The sequence below is a fragment of the Asterias amurensis genome, chromosome 8 (genome assembly GCF_032118995.1).
Source record: "Asterias amurensis chromosome 8, ASM3211899v1".
Classification (NCBI taxonomy): domain Eukaryota; kingdom Metazoa; phylum Echinodermata; class Asteroidea; order Forcipulatida; family Asteriidae; genus Asterias; species Asterias amurensis.
In genome coordinates, this window is record NC_092655.1 from 2,071,336 (window position 1) to 2,088,868 (window position 17,533).

The window sequence follows — 17,533 nt, forward strand, 5'->3', positions numbered from 1 at the left end:
AGCTAGAAGTCTTTTATTCCTATCTGAAAGCACACAAATTCGTCCAACAAGGGTGTTTTTTCTGTCATCATTTTCTCGCAACTTCAATGACCAAATGAGCCCAAATTTTCACAGGATTGTTATTTTATGCTCATGATGGGATACACCAAGTGAGAACACTGGTCCTTGACAATTACCAAACGTGTACAGTGCCTTTAAAAAGAGTGGACACTAGTCTGTACAGGTTTTATCTTGAGGGATGTCTGACAGTTTGAACGACTCTTTGAAAGCGCTGGTTTTGAATTGGTATCATCCATCAGGAGCTTGACTGGTAGAGCAGAATGCACAACCTTTCCAAATGTTTGTGAAGCCATTATGGTTAGGTGCCTTGCTCAAGGACGCAATTGTCATGACCAGGATTCAAACCCACACTCTGTAGTCTGTTGCTCATAACATAAGAGCTTAGTTATGGTGAACTAGACTCCTCGACCACGGCACGCCATAAAATGTCTAATTAAATGTATCATGAGATTGGTGTGAAAATGACTATTCACACCATGTGCGTACATTATCACCAAAATTTATGAAAACACAATCAATGAAAGTCAACTCAGCAACGAATCTTAAGTAAACCAATGAAGTGAAATATTGCAAGCCATGTATGTATACACAGATGCTATTATATTTCATAAAACTACATTGTTGGGTATAGCAATCAATAATTGTCACATTAAGGGAAAGTAAAGGACTTTGTGTAGGGTGTGAGTAGATGGTACATGTACATTCAAACCGTGGGCCTAGTGGAAAGGTCCACGGTTGGTTGGAGAATGTTTACAAAACAAATATATAAACAAAAGAGGGTCAATAGGAGGGGCTGAAAACCTAACCCACATCGTGCCCCGGCGAGATTCGAACCAGGGTCCTTGAAAAATGCCATTCTGCCAACCTGACTGCCCAATGTCACGAATGTCCTTAATGACAAACTGTCCCCAATGTCATTTGTGACAACCTGACTGCCCAATGTCATTTGTGACAACCTGACTGCCTAATGTCATTTGTGACAATCTGACTGCCCAATGTCATTTGTGACAACCTGTCTGCCCAATGTCATTTGTGACAATCTTACTACCCAATGTCATTTGTGACAATCTGACTGCCCAATGTCATTTGTGACAATCTGACTGCCCAATGTCATTTGTGATGTCAAACTTCTGTAGAATACATACATTGTACATTTAGTACAACCTTGCAGTAACACTAGTTCTGTTTTGAACTAGTTTCACTCGTAAAATTGACAAACAAGCCCAGTTGTTTTGTCTGCTTTCTCCATCTAGGGAAATGTTTAGATTTGGATAAGATCAATACATGCACGGGCAAGAACTACATGTAGTAAAATGATTTAGTTATATTCACCGTCATGCACTCTAGCGCCCTGAAGGTAACTTCTTTGTTCTCGGCACGACAATACACAGTAGATCGTGAGGATATCGGGGAAACTCCTGATTAGTAGACAGCACAGAAGTACTTTGCAGTGCTTGTTTTTGTGTGTGTTTGTGATTGTATACAATATTTCATGGTATTCAGCTTTATGCCTCGAGTACAATCAAATTGAAAGGGGAGGTTTTGCTCTCTTCATTTAGTCTACAAAAGGTATCGTATGAAGGATCCATATCCTGTCTACCACTGTTTCAACTGTTTGGTTTAAATAGGACACTAAATGGGACATTCTAGCTTGAGCTGTGTTGTGGCCGAGTGGATTTGAGCACCAATTTCATAGAGCCGCTAAGCACAAAAATTTGCTTAGCATGAAATCTCTTCCTTGATAAAAACAGGATTACCATCCAAATGTCCACATGATTTTCAGGATAAGCAAACAACAGCTGAGTACCATAAGCAGTATGCAACAAATGGAAATTTGGTTTGTAACCCTGTTTTTATCAAGGAAGAAATTTCATGCTAAGCAAATTTTTGTGCTTAGCATTTCTATGAAATTGGGCTTTGGTGTTTCTGATCAGTAGTGTGTAGGTTTGAGTCTCAGTCGTGACACTTTTTACCTCTGGAGCAGAGCGTGTGGTCTAGCAGTCATGACAGTGGACGTGCATGCATGTAGCAGATCTGTTTAAACCCACATTCCCAAGGGCTGCTGGCAGCGAAAGGCTTTGTACACAAAGAAATGTAAAATCTGTTGTATGTTTTACTTTTAGTGCATCTTCCTGGATGGTTTACACAATTTCCCTGAAAGCACTCATTTTTCATAACATGGACATAAATGAAACTCAATGATCAGCAGAAGCGAAAAAAACTTAATGAAAATACAGGAGGAAAAACCTACAGAAAAAAAAGAACCAAAATATATAAATACAAATTCAATACATGAACAGAAATCAAATCTAAAATGCCTTGAGTTTGAATGGCATTCAATGGATCATTTTTAACTTTCTCCTTCTTTGGTTTTCTATTTTTATTCTTTGATACATGATCCAGGCTTTCAGAATCGAATAATGAATCAAAATAATTGCCTCGGGTATTTATTTAGCAAAAATAAACAAAAAACCTTGGCAATGGTCAGAAGTCAGCAAAAGCAATTTCATGGTGAAATAATAATTTGCTCGTTCAAACAAACTTGACAATAAACTCATGTAATGTGATGACAACCCTTTACAAACAAGGAAATTGATTGAATGTATTACCAATCCCCCGTACCTAATTTTTCAAATTTATTATTCTGTCAGTAGAAAACTGATCAAAAGATTTGTGGTGTAAGCCTCAGGCTTGTTTTAGAGGGAAAACTTCTTTTTTATCTTGATGGAGGGACAGTGACACCAGGAAACTTAAGTATTTTCTCTCTCTCGTGCTCACTCATAATTACATTGTAATGTGGGATACCTGCAGTTCCTATGTCTTCCTCCGTAGAGTTAATCGTGATAGGGGTTTTTCTTATTACACAGAGAAGTCAAAATGAAGTTTATTTCAATTTTGTGTGTATTATTTTCATCTGTGTAACTTTTTTTGCCTTTGCGCTGCTTAGAATTCCCGCCTTTGTGCTGCTCAGAAGGCGATATTACATGTAGACTACTTCACAAATACGTATTATTTGTGCGATAGCCGTGCTGGTCTAGTGAACAATTTTGTTTTAAAGAGGTCTCTGATGTCTGAACTTGTTTTTTCCTTCTCTTAATTCTGTTTGCAGGTACGGAGGTTGGTGTACATTAAATCCACCACCACAAATAGAGATAGCAAATTACTTATGGAGTACCATTGGAAGGTATGTATTATTTATGAATCTATTGTTTTATTTGTTTGCTTCGATGTTCTTCCAAACAAGTGACCTTGGCAATTTCCATAAGGAGACCATTAAAGGCAGTGGACACTAATGGTAATTGTCAAAGACTAGCCTTCACAGTTGGTGTATCTCAATATATGCATAAAATAACAAACCTGTGAAAATTTGAGCTCAATCGGTCATTGAACTTGCAAGATAATAATGAAAGAAAAAAAACACCCTTGCCACACCAAGTTGTGTGCGTTTGGATGGTTGATTTCGAGACCTCAAGTTCTAAATCTGAGGTCTCGAAATCAAATTCATGGAAAATTACTTCTTTCTCGAAAACTATGGCACTTCAGAGGGAGCCGTTTCTCACAATGTTTTACACTATCAACCTCTCCCCATTACTCGTCACCAAGAAAGGTTTTATGCTAATAATTATTTTGAGTAATTACCAATAGTGTCCACTGCCTTTAAGACCTAGCTCGCTGTCAGTATCGATCTGAGAAACCCCTCACCTGCCCACGATTTCTCCCCCTACAATGATGTTGTTTCAAAGCCAAACGTGATTTGAGATCATTTAGAGCTAGTGTCACCTGTGGCGTTGGCTCGTTAAGGAAACGCAACGGAATAAAACCACCTTCTCTTGGTGTCTCCATCGACCCAATCTTACACAGCCCCTGGAGGTGTTGCAAGGACAGAGAGGAGGCTCAGATCAATAACTCAGCCTGAAATGCTTCTTCCACCACCTTGCTTACTTACGATTTTAAAGGAATTACACTCTGGTTTTGAAAGAGTATAAATATTCTCGCCAGTTGCTCTGCATGTTCAACAAACATTATTTAAGCAAGTGCATAAGATTGTCGAGCTTGAATATATAAATTTAAAACTGATTTACAAAGAACTGACTTGGTGAAATATTTGTTGCTTTTGAGTTGTAGTTAATAATTATAATAATAATGGGCATTTATAGAGCACTCTAACACTGGCTTTCACAGCGCTTCCATGTTGTTGGTTCACACCAAGTTTGAATACAGATCTTTGGCAAACAACCTTTGTTCACCACAAACTTGTTTTTAAGAAAACCGTTCAGTTATGGCAAGGCTACTGTTTTGTTCCTCTCGGGCAACTCTGTGTGGGCAGTTAAAGTCTTACAGTAATCGCTCAAAGGGCATCAAGGCAATGGCTATGAGCATGGAGGCAACCGTCTCCATTTCTCCTGCAAATTATTAGGCTTGAAAAAGCTCTGAAACTTGCTCAAGTTTGTCAAATATATGCGTGCAAAGTTAAGGGTGCATTCTCGGTTGAGCTGTTGGCCAATCAGTAGTGATGTTGCTATGTTTGAGCGGGGGAATAGACAGTTAAGAGTTGAAGGATGATGTCACATCACACTGATGTCAGTTCTGTGTGTTGATTTATAGAAATAAACATATGGAATAGCAGTGACATGTTTGGATTAGTTGGTCTTGGAGGGTTTTGGGGTTGGATTGGAACAACCTCTAGAGACCACTAATTTCCATATCATCACCATATGCATAGAAATCTTAAATCTTGCCCTCAAGAGACCCCAGAATCTGGGCAAACACCACCCCTTGGTCCAGACAAGCCTACTTGCCCCCCCCCCCCCCTATCAGTCTGTGTCTCTCTGAGGTATCTCAGTCACTTGACATTTAAGTTGGACTTCCTGTCTGACGATGGAGTTGATTTCAATGGAGGAGGAAGGGGGAGGGGGAAAAGGGACTTGATATGTGAGAGTGTGAGTTACCACACTTGTGTCCTTATGCAAGACACTTGTAGCGATTCCGAGCTGTTTAGAGCAGCAGACTCCAGCTCTTCTGTTTCTGACCAGCAGATTATGGGTTCGAGTCCCAATTCCTTGAGCAAGGTGCTTTATATAACCATAATTGCTTTGTTCTTCGGATTTGGACGTAAAGCCATAGACCCTGTGTACTAGGATTGGTAGTGCACAGAACCCAGAACACTTATCGTGGAAGAGTAGGGGTTAACCTCAGTGCTTCTCATTTACAAATCAAGCACCCTTGTTGTAAGGTTCCCCCAAGCTTGTGAGCTACAAGGGCCCAAATTCATAAAGCTGTTGAGCAGAATATTGTTCTTAGCAAAGAAAAATATCGCTCACGAAACAGTTTACCAGGTAAAGTTTTTGTGACTGGTTCCGATGCCCAATCTCATGACTTTGCTTACCACAGATTTCTGCGCTTACAGTCACCATTCTCAGCTTATATCACACACTATACAGTGGAATCAGGACCCAATTTCATTAAGCCTGCAAGCACAAAAACTTGTTGAGCACAACAAACTGTTGCTTAGCGAAAAAAAAGGTTGTCAGCCAGAACACTACAAAGTTACCATTGCAGCAATTGCGATTGGTACCTCAGTAGGTTCTTGCTTAGCCAAAAGTTTTGCTAAGCAGAAGTGGATTCTTTCTCTGCCTTTCACATCATTTGACTCCTGGTGGAATCCCACGTTCATGTGGATTGGGCTGTCAGTCCTCTAATTGCGTGGGTTTTTCTCCGCTGGGGTTTCCCTCCCACGTCTTAAAGCTGTGTATTTATTCTCATTTGCTATTCATCCCGTTATTCCCTCTAACTGTGCTCTTAGATTTGTAATCAAGTAAAGAATACGATAAAACTCTATGGGTATTCCTCTTGGGCGGGAGTTTAATTTAATCCTGCGTGTATTTAAAAAGAACACCTCATCTCTTTAATAATCTAGTTTCAGAGCAACGGGTGGAGCCGGAAAGAGTTAAGAAAAGCTTTGATAAGAAACCATGGGGACGTCTTTCACAGCTTCAAAAGTTGATGTCCCGGACTGAATCTACCGTGTTGTACTTGGGAAATATGTTATGACAACAGAGGGATTTGTTTTATATTAAAACAATATTTCTGAGGAAAGCAATGCAGCCATTCTCATTGTGAATTGGCCGTTCTTTGGGCATGGACAATGCTTGATTTAAGTTTGCAACCATGGAGAAAATTGCTGATACAACTCAGAAGTGCTTGCATTTCACTTCAATCTGGTGTGCGTTTGTTTTATGTTGAGATGTTCATCAAGTAGTGCCCAATTTCACGGTTCTGCTTCCCATGAAATTCTTCGCTTACAGTCTGTAAAATTATGCGCTGTACATGGCGCAGTAAGCGCAGAAGTCAGTGGTAAGCAAAGCCATGAAATTGCACCCCTGATCGCATGACAAACAAGTTGGTGATCTAAGATGTGGATCAGTGATGAACAGTAGTTGTACAAAACTCTCCTCATTACTCAGGGATAAGTCCAGCAGCGTCACCTTCCCTCAAGTGGTTCTTGAGGCAAAGAGCCTTTAAATACATTCAATTAAACCAGGCAGGAGTGGAGAGCCTCTTGTGACACTCTGGAAAAATAGCCTATGTCAACACAATTCCTAGCAAAACAACTTTTACTCTCAAACGAATCTCGTTCTTCGTGATAATTTTAACTTTTTTTTCTCATCAGCGGCGAGGACGAATACTTGTCTCTCCTCCGTTAAATTTAAAGTAGGGTGATGAAGAAAGTAAAGTGGCATTTGTCTGGAAAGAACCCACGTTCAAATGTGCCAATTATTCATTGGAATTGGTAATAAACGTTGTGTCGTGAGGAGTTACGAGTCATAAAGGGGGACCATTAACAAGGCAAACTGTCCTAGGGGATTCGCTTGGGGTTATTCAGTAAAAATGTAATTTTTAACCGGAATGCTCATTTGTTGGGGTAGCTTTCGGAGGCTGTGGCTGCATTATATAGACGGTTTATAGGACTTCTTTTCCATTATTGTTTTAACAAAATCAATCAAGCAAATAAATGAGAAGACTCAGAAGTTAAAAAAGGAACTCAAAACTTTACTTTTTTAAAACTGTAAATAATTTTAGTGGCAGCTTAATTTGTTGTTGACATCATCAATATACAATAAACAACTTGGGAAGATTGTCTTAAAAAAAAAAAAAAAAAAAAAAAATCTTATTTAGAAGCTGATACAAGATGTCGATTCCTAATTTGTTCTGCTTGACAAAGCTCTGTGCTGAAACCCCTGAAACTCAAACACGCCAACTCTGAAATGTGCACAACTTTACAGTATGTAAACACCTTTACAGGTAACATGCTTTGCAAATCATAAATCTTTCTGAACCAATTATCTCATAAGTGCACCTGTCAACATGATTTGATACAGACTTTGTAAAAGCGACATTCAAAGATAAAGAAAATTACCTGTTGATGCATGCTCTGTAATAATTGGAAAAGGGGTGATCGACCATTTTACATGAAGAATAAAAAATATGTGAAATTTGGGTTTAATCTGTTGTGCGATTTAGGAGAAAACACTGAAAAGTAATAATAAAATTATGTAAACATATTGCCCTTAATTTTGGTTGCAATAACTGAAATCAGCTGTTAAATTGTTTGTTTTCTGAAGTGTCATCACCAGAGGTGTTTCTATTAGGTGCTTGTCACTAATCTTCTGTAGTGCTAGTTAGTTGTCTAAAGTTCTAGTCGCTAGTAGTCTGAATTGCTAGTTGCTAATCATCTGAAGTGCCAGTCGTTAGTCATCTGAAGTTCTAGTCATTAGTTTCTGAATTGCTAGTCATCTCAAGTGTCTCTTTTCGTCTTGAGTGCTAGTTGCTATGGTTTCATTTCCCGAAAGATTTAACAAGAACAAAAAATTTAAAATATTATTGACGTACACGTATCTAAATGCCCACTTCCTTGACCATAATTATAGTGGAAGATCCATGGTAATCAGCCTGTTGATTACGATTCCCTTGCCAAATAAAGGGTTTGAATAATAAACGTTTTGTAGGCTTTTACATGACTTAGTCACTCCAGGCTCGGTAGAGGCCAAGGTTGCTCCAGCTTTGATCCGTTGATAAAACATCTTCCTTGAGGCAAGGAATCCACTCAAAACATCTTATCACTTTGTACTCATCTTATTTTCCCCTCAATGTGAAATATAGCTTCAAAGTGCATCGAATGTTTCCATCCCCCCCCCCAAGGAAGTATGATATGGTTTATAAATATTTATACTTTTGAATGTGTTAAAGTGATTGGTGGAGCTGATCAAATATTCACAGACAGTATAGTATTGATGTTTTGTGTGATCAACCATGCATTAACAGACCAGCGAAAGATTGGGCTTCATCCCTTAAAGGTAATGGACACCTTTGGTAATTGTCAAAGACCATTCTTCTCACTTGGTGTATCTCAATGTACGCATAAAATAACAAGTCTGTGAAAATTGGTCGTTGAAGTTGCGAGATTGATGAAAAAAAGAAAAAAAAAAAAAAACCTTTCGCACAAGTTGGGTGCTCTTAGATGCTTGAAATCGAGACCTCAATAAAATTAATATTCTTTGTAGCTGATGCAAATTTAACGTTTATTATATCAGTGTAGTACCCGCCGCTAAAACATAGGATTCAAACTGCCTTTAGCTACCGGGCAATCTCGGTGGTCTAGTTGTTATTAAAGACACTGCTCTGGAATTGCAAAGGCTGTGGGTTCGAATCCCACCCGAGTAATACATGTATGCATGTGATTTTTTTTCCACAGAACTCTGGAAAGTACAACTGAGTATACAGTGCTACCATCGGTGTGTAATGGATGGGTCAAATCAAAGCGAATATTTTATATCCCCCGATGCAAATTTTACATCTATTGATGTTTTTTTCTTCTGTGTTTTTCAGGGTTCCTGACAAGGCGTGTCGACAGGAGCTTATTGATGCGTATTGTGCTTATCATTATAACACCAGCGGTGGATGCATCCCACCATCCTTCATTGATATGCCTGAGGTAAGACAGAGATTTGTTATGAATGGGGGGAAACTTGCCTCTGAGACAGAGTGTAGTAGGTATAATGGGGGTATACTGATGATAAAGACACTTGGGATTGTGGCACATCACCCCGTGCCACTCTATGCCAATCTATGCCACACATGGGTGGCATGGTTGGCTTGTGCGTAAAGTGCTTGCCTCTCACCAAGGTGACCCCGGTTCGATTCCCGGTCGGGGCCATATGTGAGTTGAGTTGTGCGTTGGTTCTCTGCTGTGCCACAAGGGTTTTCCATACCATATGGCTTTCCTCCCTCGGGAAAAAAATCAAACACTTTCGATCTTTGGCTGTGCTCCGTGGACATAATGGGTTGATGTGGCTGGCAGCCAAAGGCGCCCTTGCATGCCTGCTTCTCGAACACGTTGTAGCCGTGTCCTTCGCAATTCAGCTCTTATCTGCGAGTAAGGATGATTAGCCCCCCCAAATTTTTATAATTATTAATACATTCTCAGGCCTGTATGCTCTCCAGAAATCCCAGAAAAGCATGGAAATAATTAAGGCAAGAAAGGGCATAAAAAAACTAAAAAAACAGCACAACATTGCTTTGAGCCACCTTCATAAAGAGGACAATTTGTGGTGGAAAGAAGGTCAAGTTCTTCCTTTGTGCTGAGGTTATTGTGTAAATCTTGAATCTAGGTCTTGTTCTTTATTTGCATGAAGAGGATTGCGTGCCAATGAAAGGCTTCTATTGTTTTCATTCTATTTTGGCTCAATGGAGGTAAGTCGGAGATGACGAGGATTTCAGCTTCGGTTCAGGTCATGGTTGCAATTAGCGGCGGGGTCTCACAACCAAGATTTGAAGATCGAAATAGAAAGAACAAATCCCGGTGCTTCAAATGTCAAACAGAGTCTTTGTTATCTCAGTTTTCTAAAGTCATGGTTTCTTTGTGGCAGCGGTACTCTCAAAGTAAAACGATTCTGGCAATTCCTCTTAGACAATCCCATCAAGCTGGAAGACAAAAATGTGAAAGAACCCCGGTGGTTCCAACGGCGTTGAACCATCTAGAAGGTTTCTTTTTTCATTACAGCCAATGACCTTTCGGTGCTGCACGTCACAAAATGTTACCAGTGCCTCTGAGAATTTCTAAGAGCTCTATCTTGTGGGATCTTGACATACACTGTATGAGGATGCCAAGCAATGATTGTAATCTATCCGAGGTATAAACCCCAGTCACGTCGAGAGAAGATGTTGAGAGAAGACAGATCTTGTAAATGCCAAGAAGTCTGTTCTGAAACATCTGCGAGTGACGTGTGAGAGTGATAAGAGATGAAGCCGTTTGATCGACAGTTTACAACATGTCTATTGAAAGAGAAAAATGAAGATGTTGCATACACACACACACACACAGGCATGTTTATGGTGCAGACCGAGGACTTGTCTTTGTTCTCCCATTGTTTGGACATAGTTTATTTTTCAGACGTCCCACTGGTTTTGTACACCAAATCTACCGAGGACTGTCCCCGGTTAACTTTTTCCCGGATCCCTTTTGTTAAAGTCCTCGGTTATCAATAGTAGAGATGCTCACACACAAGCTTGTATTGGACCTCCTATTGTCCCTGTTTTGTTTATACTCAAACCTTTTGGCAACAGCTCACATTGGTTTTGTACATGCACCGCTAGATGTTTTCCAACAGTTTACCTTTCCTGAACCAAGGATCCTGTTGTTTGTAACTTTTTAGCAACAGCTCCCATTGGTTTTGTACACAGTTTCCAACTGGGAGCCTTCCCCCCAACCGCATGTAGTAAGGCGCAACTACATTGTATCATTTGAGTAGGGCGCCCTCCTGTGCATCATGCGTACACAGCTTTGCGTTTTCCATTTTTGTCATCGCGGCTTTACCTTCAAGATGGTCCTTAAGGTCCATATGAGAACATTTTTAATTTGACGGTAAGGGGCTTAGAGGCAATTTCCTCCATGGTCTTTTTGAAGTAACGGTCTTGCATCAGGTTGATTCACTCATGAATCCTTAGGGAGCCATGTTTTTACTTTTTCTCATCCCACATTTCCAGCGGAACTAATGTTCAGTGCTCTTGATGCCTGTTAGCTCATTACAGCCAGTTCTGCAATTAATTTCATTCATTGTGTGCTTGCAGTCAATTTGCTTTACAAAATGGCCGGTAACAACTAGAGAGAGTCGCACAAGGCCATTCTCATAGGAAATTTAATGGAATATGAGGATTAATCAGTGTAAATAGAAAACTGATCACTGCGTTCGGTTTGAGTTGTTTTTAATTTGGAATGCTATCCATACTTTCAATAAATCTCACATCAAATTTTTGTTCTTCTTGTAGATTTTAATTGTATTTTTATTACATGTACATTATTGAATTTTTGTATTTATTGACTGTATTTTGCTTGGACAAATTATCCATTCTGTATCAATTAAGGGCAGAGACTGTCCAAAATAAAGAACAAAAACACCTTACTCCTTTAAGACATTTGTGCTAAGACTAAATTTGGAAACTTTACTTTGTATTTATAAATACCTCAGACAATTTCGCTATTCCTATTGGCGGAGAGCGCGTCAAGTGGGTGTGTATAAACCTTTGTTTATGACCAGTAAAAAGTGTTGAAACATGGGCGTGACACGCGAGCTTGCACCTGTGCTTATAAGAAAGTTTCTTCATTCCTATTGGTCGAGAGCAAACAGCCGGGACAGTTGTGCCACATCACACGATACGCGCGACGCGCACAGCATTCCCTTATAAGGAGTTGTTTGCCCGAGGGCGACTGAGGGCCTTACCATTTCATAGGTGGAGGGGTGTTGTGTTGAAAGAAATCATTTAACAATTAAACGTTTTGCATTTATTTTACTTTTCGACAAAAATTGTTGATGTTTTTTGACCAAAAAGGTATTTATGAATGGGAATCAAAGTGTTTTGAATCGGTTTTCAACTAGTGTTTTAAACCCGCCGAGGCCTGGTTCTTGATAATTTACTACGACTTTGTCTCGGTAAAATTATCAAGAACCAGGCCTCGGCGGGTTTAAACCACTAGTTGAAAACCTCTTCGCCACACATTGATTCCCTTATTATAACAACCAGGCCCAATCAGGTGTAATATGATAGAAGACTAAATTTAGAAACTTGACTTTGTATTAAAAAGCGGAGCTGTATTTGGTTCGTCAGTCTCAGAGATACGTACTATAGTATTCATACGTGTATGTTGATCAAAACATTAACGTGTGGTTTATGACTCCTTTGTCGTCATTAAGCCGCACATGTACGTCATGCAGAAATAAATTTCAAGATAATTGGAACTTGTTTGATAAGCGTACAACTCTGCAGCTAATTTTAGATGTTGTGTGCTACAATTACAAAATGTCTGATTGAAGCGTTGAAGCATTTTTTTTCTTCTGTAGATTGAGACACGCTGTTGTTGTCTGTGTCCAATTTCAAAGAGCTGCCTAAGCAGACTGCTGAGCAAAAATAAGTAGGATACCAGTCACAAGTCATACACATGACATGGTATTTTGGCTGGTTTCCCTATCTGAAACTAAGCATAAATTTGTCGTGCTTAGCTGCTTTTTAAGCTGAAATTGGGTCCTGTGTGGATTTCACAAAGAGTTAAGATGAGTCTTATCTCAAGTAAGGAAGAGTTAAAGGCAGTGAACACTATTGGTAATTACTCAAAATAATTTTTAACATGAAACCTTACTTGGTAATGAGTAAGTGGGAGAGGTTGATAGTATAAAACATTGTGAGAAACGGCTCCCTCTGAAGTGACGTAGTTTTCGAGAAATATTTTACAAAGACCCTTAACTTAGGACTTGTCTTAGGAGATCTTAAAAACTTAAGGGTAGTCCTAAGTTAAGACGTGTAACTCAGCCTAACTTGAGATCAGACTAGTCTTAACTCTTTGTGAAATCAACCCCATGGTCTAGCAGAGAAGAGACAATCTCACCTTAAGACGCATGCAGAAATACTCAATAAGAACCTGTGGTAATAAAGGCAGATCTTGTATGTTAATTGATGACCATCATTAAAGACAGGATGTTCAATTAATTACTTGTACAATGGGTTTGAGATTAGGTGAAGAGGGAAACTATCTGCAGCCCATCGTTCTAATTAGCCAAAGATTTATTTTTCTCCAGAAGACATTTAGAGCACACTGATCGAAACAGTTGAGTTGAAACCAACAGTTCCTTTCAGAACCACCCCAACCAATTTAGAGATTATCATTACATGGTGTTACCGCAAATCTTTACTACATCGTATTTCCGACATGCAAAATTTCAAACCCTACGAATAACAGGTTTAGAGTGTGTGTCAATCGCCAGAAAAAAAACCTGTTACTTATTAAACATGTCTTTGTTGACACAAAACAATGGTTTTTGTCGCCGTTTAATGTAATCTTTTATCCTTTATTATTCATGAAATCCTTCAGGGTATGAATAAATTTGCATACTTAAGGACTACTTCAGTCCACTTATAAAATCACACGACTATATGAATACATTTCCTTACATTTTCGGTGTTAAGAAAAATACATGTGTTCACCACAGTATTTATTTACTCTGTTTGTTACTGGATGTTTGATAGAAGTTATACAAGCAGGTAGGATTGTGCGTCAGTCTACGTCGGCTGTTTTTAACTAGATACTTTCGTCAGACGTCAATATGCTTAGTTTCTGCTTGATTTCAGATCGGATCCCATCTGAAAATTATATCATAACCATTAGACACCATAGCTTTAAAGGGATTGATACCTTTTGTAGGCAAAGTTTTTGGCTAGGTCATGAATACTCACTCACTGTGAATGAAGATGTATGTAATCTCATTTACATGTAGAAGTTTCAGCTTAGTTTGTTGTCAAGTTTTTGAAAAAAGAAGTGCAAATCACAGAGCAATGTTTTCATAGAGTCGCGTAAATGTGTTGTACATGCTAAAATAGTTTTCATGAAACAGTTTTCATGAAGTTGTTTTACTCATTTCTAAAAAAGTACGGGACCTCAGCAAGTAATATTCTAAAAGAATCTTTCTACCATCATTGTCTTTCAGCCGTGTAAGTTTAATGTAAATCTGAGGACGTTTGTATTTTGAGTCTTACAAAAAGTACCCAAACCCTAAAAAGGCCTTTCTTTCCGACTACATGGAAACTTGAGGAGTATAACACTTCATTCTAGTGTTTCTAATTGCTGGAACTTTTACTGGAAATTAGTATCCACTGGGCCCAAGAGTTGTGTGACTTGGGGTGTGTGAAATAAGCTGCTCTTATTTTGTCCGAGGCTCAAGTTTCAGGAAATTATTTCTTAAAGGGTTGGTATACATTTGTTAATGCCTCTCAAAATGAATGGCAACAAACAATTTATTTGGTAAGATATACAGCAGCTTTGGCTTGCACTGTTTACTTCCAAGTACAAAGATTTTGGAAAAAGATATCACTTTTTTATCCCCCAAAATCTGAACCCAACAGAACAACAAAAAGAATACAACAAAGACATACAATGTACTTTTAGAGTTGTTGAAAAACAGATGAACTTTACAGAATTTGATAGAGCAAGATTGCTCTCAACTCAGTGGAATATCAAATTGACCTTTTATAGGTAGTGTCTTATCGTTGCCGACACTACACAAGCAAGTATTCAACAGTTAGATGAATTGATAAGGATTGGTTGATCATGGATGGTTGAAGAAGGTGAATTCTTTAAGATTTTATGAAAACATTCTCACACGTGTACCGCAAGCTCTAACATCTAATGGTTTGATGACAATTGATTGAGTTTAAATAGACCATATGCGCAAGCGCCATTTTAACCTATACTGCAATTGATCCTGGGAAACGGAGTCCAGTTAAAAATTCATCAAGCATCCAAGATGGAAGCCAGGCCTGATAATTCATAAAGGCAACGGCGGCGATTACCTCCATGGCCTTGGTGCCCTTGTAATGCTCCAGTAGCAATTTAGAATTCCTTTAAAGGGTCTATGTAACTTTTGTAGGACAAAAAACACAATGTCCACAGATTTACACTAAACTTACACAGTTTGAAGATAATGATAGTAGAAAGCTTCCTTGAAAATATTACAGGCTGAGGTGCTGTAGTTTTGGGAAAATGGGTAAAACAATGTCATGAAAATAATTTTCGTGTCATGAGACGAAAATTATTTTAATCATTTACAAACGTAATTTCATAACATTGTTTTACTCATTTCTCAAAAACTACAGCACCTCAGTAAGTAAAATTTGAAGGGAAGCTTTCCACTATCATTATCTTCAAACCCTGTAAGTTTAATGTAAATCTATGGACGTTTTGAAAAGGTACCCAGATCCCTTAAAGGGTGCCCTTTACCGAGGAGAAGATGCTGCGTTGCCCTTGCCCTTTCAAAAACAAAGCAAACAGGCCTGGTACATCATGCTGTAGTGTACATATTACTATTGCTAGGGTTTATGGTTGTGTTACCTCATGGTTTTATTGTTGTGTGCTTCAAAATCAGTGCGCCATGATGGTTGTCGGTCTCGTCTTGGGCAACGATCATCTGCTGATACTGTTCTGCCATCTTGTCACTTTTATTACGAACTCGTTGTGTCATGACTTATATTCATCTTTCCTTTTGTCTGTTTGTCTGTCTGTGTGGTTGTCTTGTTTTCTTGTCTGTCTGGCTGTTTTTTTACACGCTCATGCTTACCAAAACGCCCCGGTCTCTATTTATTTACTCATGTTTACTCTAACTTAAAGAAATGTTTTGCTTTACTCCGTAATACATGTAACTGTTGTTATTCTTTTATGAGAGTATGGAATTAAATGTACTCTTGAATTGAATTGACTTGAATTTGGACATGCATGACGGCTATTGGTATCTGATGGTGGACCTCAATTGCCATTTTTTATTTCAAGAGTATTTTTTATTTGTCATTTCAGAGTGGCCGTTCATTGAAGCCTGGAGAGATGCCGTTCAGCTTCAGAGCACTTCCCAAAACAGGCAATCGGCCAGACATGACTGAACATGACAAAGGTAAGACAGGGGAAGGTTGGAGCGATTAAGTTCCACTGGAAAATTATTAATTTGTATAAAACTAACAACCGCTGTGTTAGTTATATTGATACTGGTATTAATTATCTAGGGGGTTCCAGTGAACAATTTCCCTTGTCTAGTAGAGCAAAATGCTAGACAAAAATGTTCAGGTTCTGGGCAAAAGTCATAATTTGCTTATTAAATTGCTACTCAATAAAAAGCATTCTTTGTGCAGAAAGTCTTTCCTGCCAAAATATTTTGCTACACATAGGGCTCCATGAAATGGTTCCCCTGGTGTCTTTTAAGAGCCCTTAACTACGTCATATGCATTAATATCGTCAAGTAAGATTTAATCCTTGATTCTGATTGGTCGACCTTTAGCAACAAGAGATGTTTAAATCTATATTGCACGGCCCCTATCACACTCTAACTATTGCGCTGTTCCAAGCTATATGCAAAATATGTTGAAGCTGCATGTCTAGTTTGTTTGAAGATAAATTCGTAAGACGAAAAATGAAAGCGCGTCTGTTACCCATGGCCGAGTTGCATATGGAATGCAAAAGCACTATGTTTTTTTATGTTCACTTGCGCTTGTGCGTTAACTTATAATACAGCATGCGGGAATATCATCATGTTCCTTGCATGGTTGATTTGTGAACCACTTTGGTGCGAAGAAGAATTAGATTGCTTTGACGCAGCTCAAAGCTGAAAAACAAGTTATCTGTAAATATGACGATTATCTGGAATTATCTGTTAAGAAATAGCAGCTCAGTGTATTTCCAATTATTGACTGTTAATTGTTCCAGCCAAGCGGCATGAATGGATAGTGTTGATGATGGAATTACATCGGCATCAGGGATACTTGTCGTATTCATGACTAGGGATGTTAAATTAATTGGTTAGTTGATTGACGTCTCTGGGTTTTAAGGGATTATGATGCATCAGTGGAGTCTCGAAGGGTCAATTCTTTCTTCTAATCTAGCTTTCCCAATGAAGCTACTGCTCTACCGGCCAGGCTTCGGACTGATGATACCCGAGCCTATCTGTATGGACTGTACAAGGGGTAACCTTGTTTCAGCCCTAGGAGAAGGTGGCAACGGGCTCTGGACAAAGAAATTGTTGCCCACACCTTGAAGTGGCCTTTTTTTTTTTTTTTTTTTTTTTTTTTTTATAAAAAGCTGCAACGACAACAATGAATACAAATGTTGGAAATTTTTCAGCAATATGGGTCCTGTTTCATAATAGCAAGATTGTGCTGGATACCAGTCATATCTGGTATGTTAGATGGTAATTTGGCTGGTAATCATAATCTGTTAAGGATAATGTTGCTGTGCTAAGCAAAAATCACCAATATAGAAAACCATTTAGAATGGTCCGGATTGTTCTGTAGGGCTTTTAAAACCAAGATAAACCAACACCAAAATGAAATAATTCTGTGGACCATTTTTCAATTCAGCATGCTTCGGCCAAACCTAAAAATGTTTGGT

At 38.8% G+C, this 17,533-nt stretch overlaps 1 protein-coding gene across 1 annotated transcript in view; it reads left to right on the top strand.

Annotated features, from left to right (window-relative positions):
* Positions 1-17,533, top strand: part of LOC139940810 (uncharacterized) — a 104,661-nt gene that overhangs the window by 22,936 nt on the left and 64,192 nt on the right. Inside the window, exons 2-4 of the mRNA XM_071937194.1 lie at positions 3,170-3,244; positions 8,947-9,052; positions 15,953-16,046. Of these exons, the coding sequence (XP_071793295.1) occupies positions 3,170-3,244; positions 8,947-9,052; positions 15,953-16,046 (275 nt within the window). The remainder of the gene's footprint in view (positions 1-3,169; positions 3,245-8,946; positions 9,053-15,952; positions 16,047-17,533) is intronic.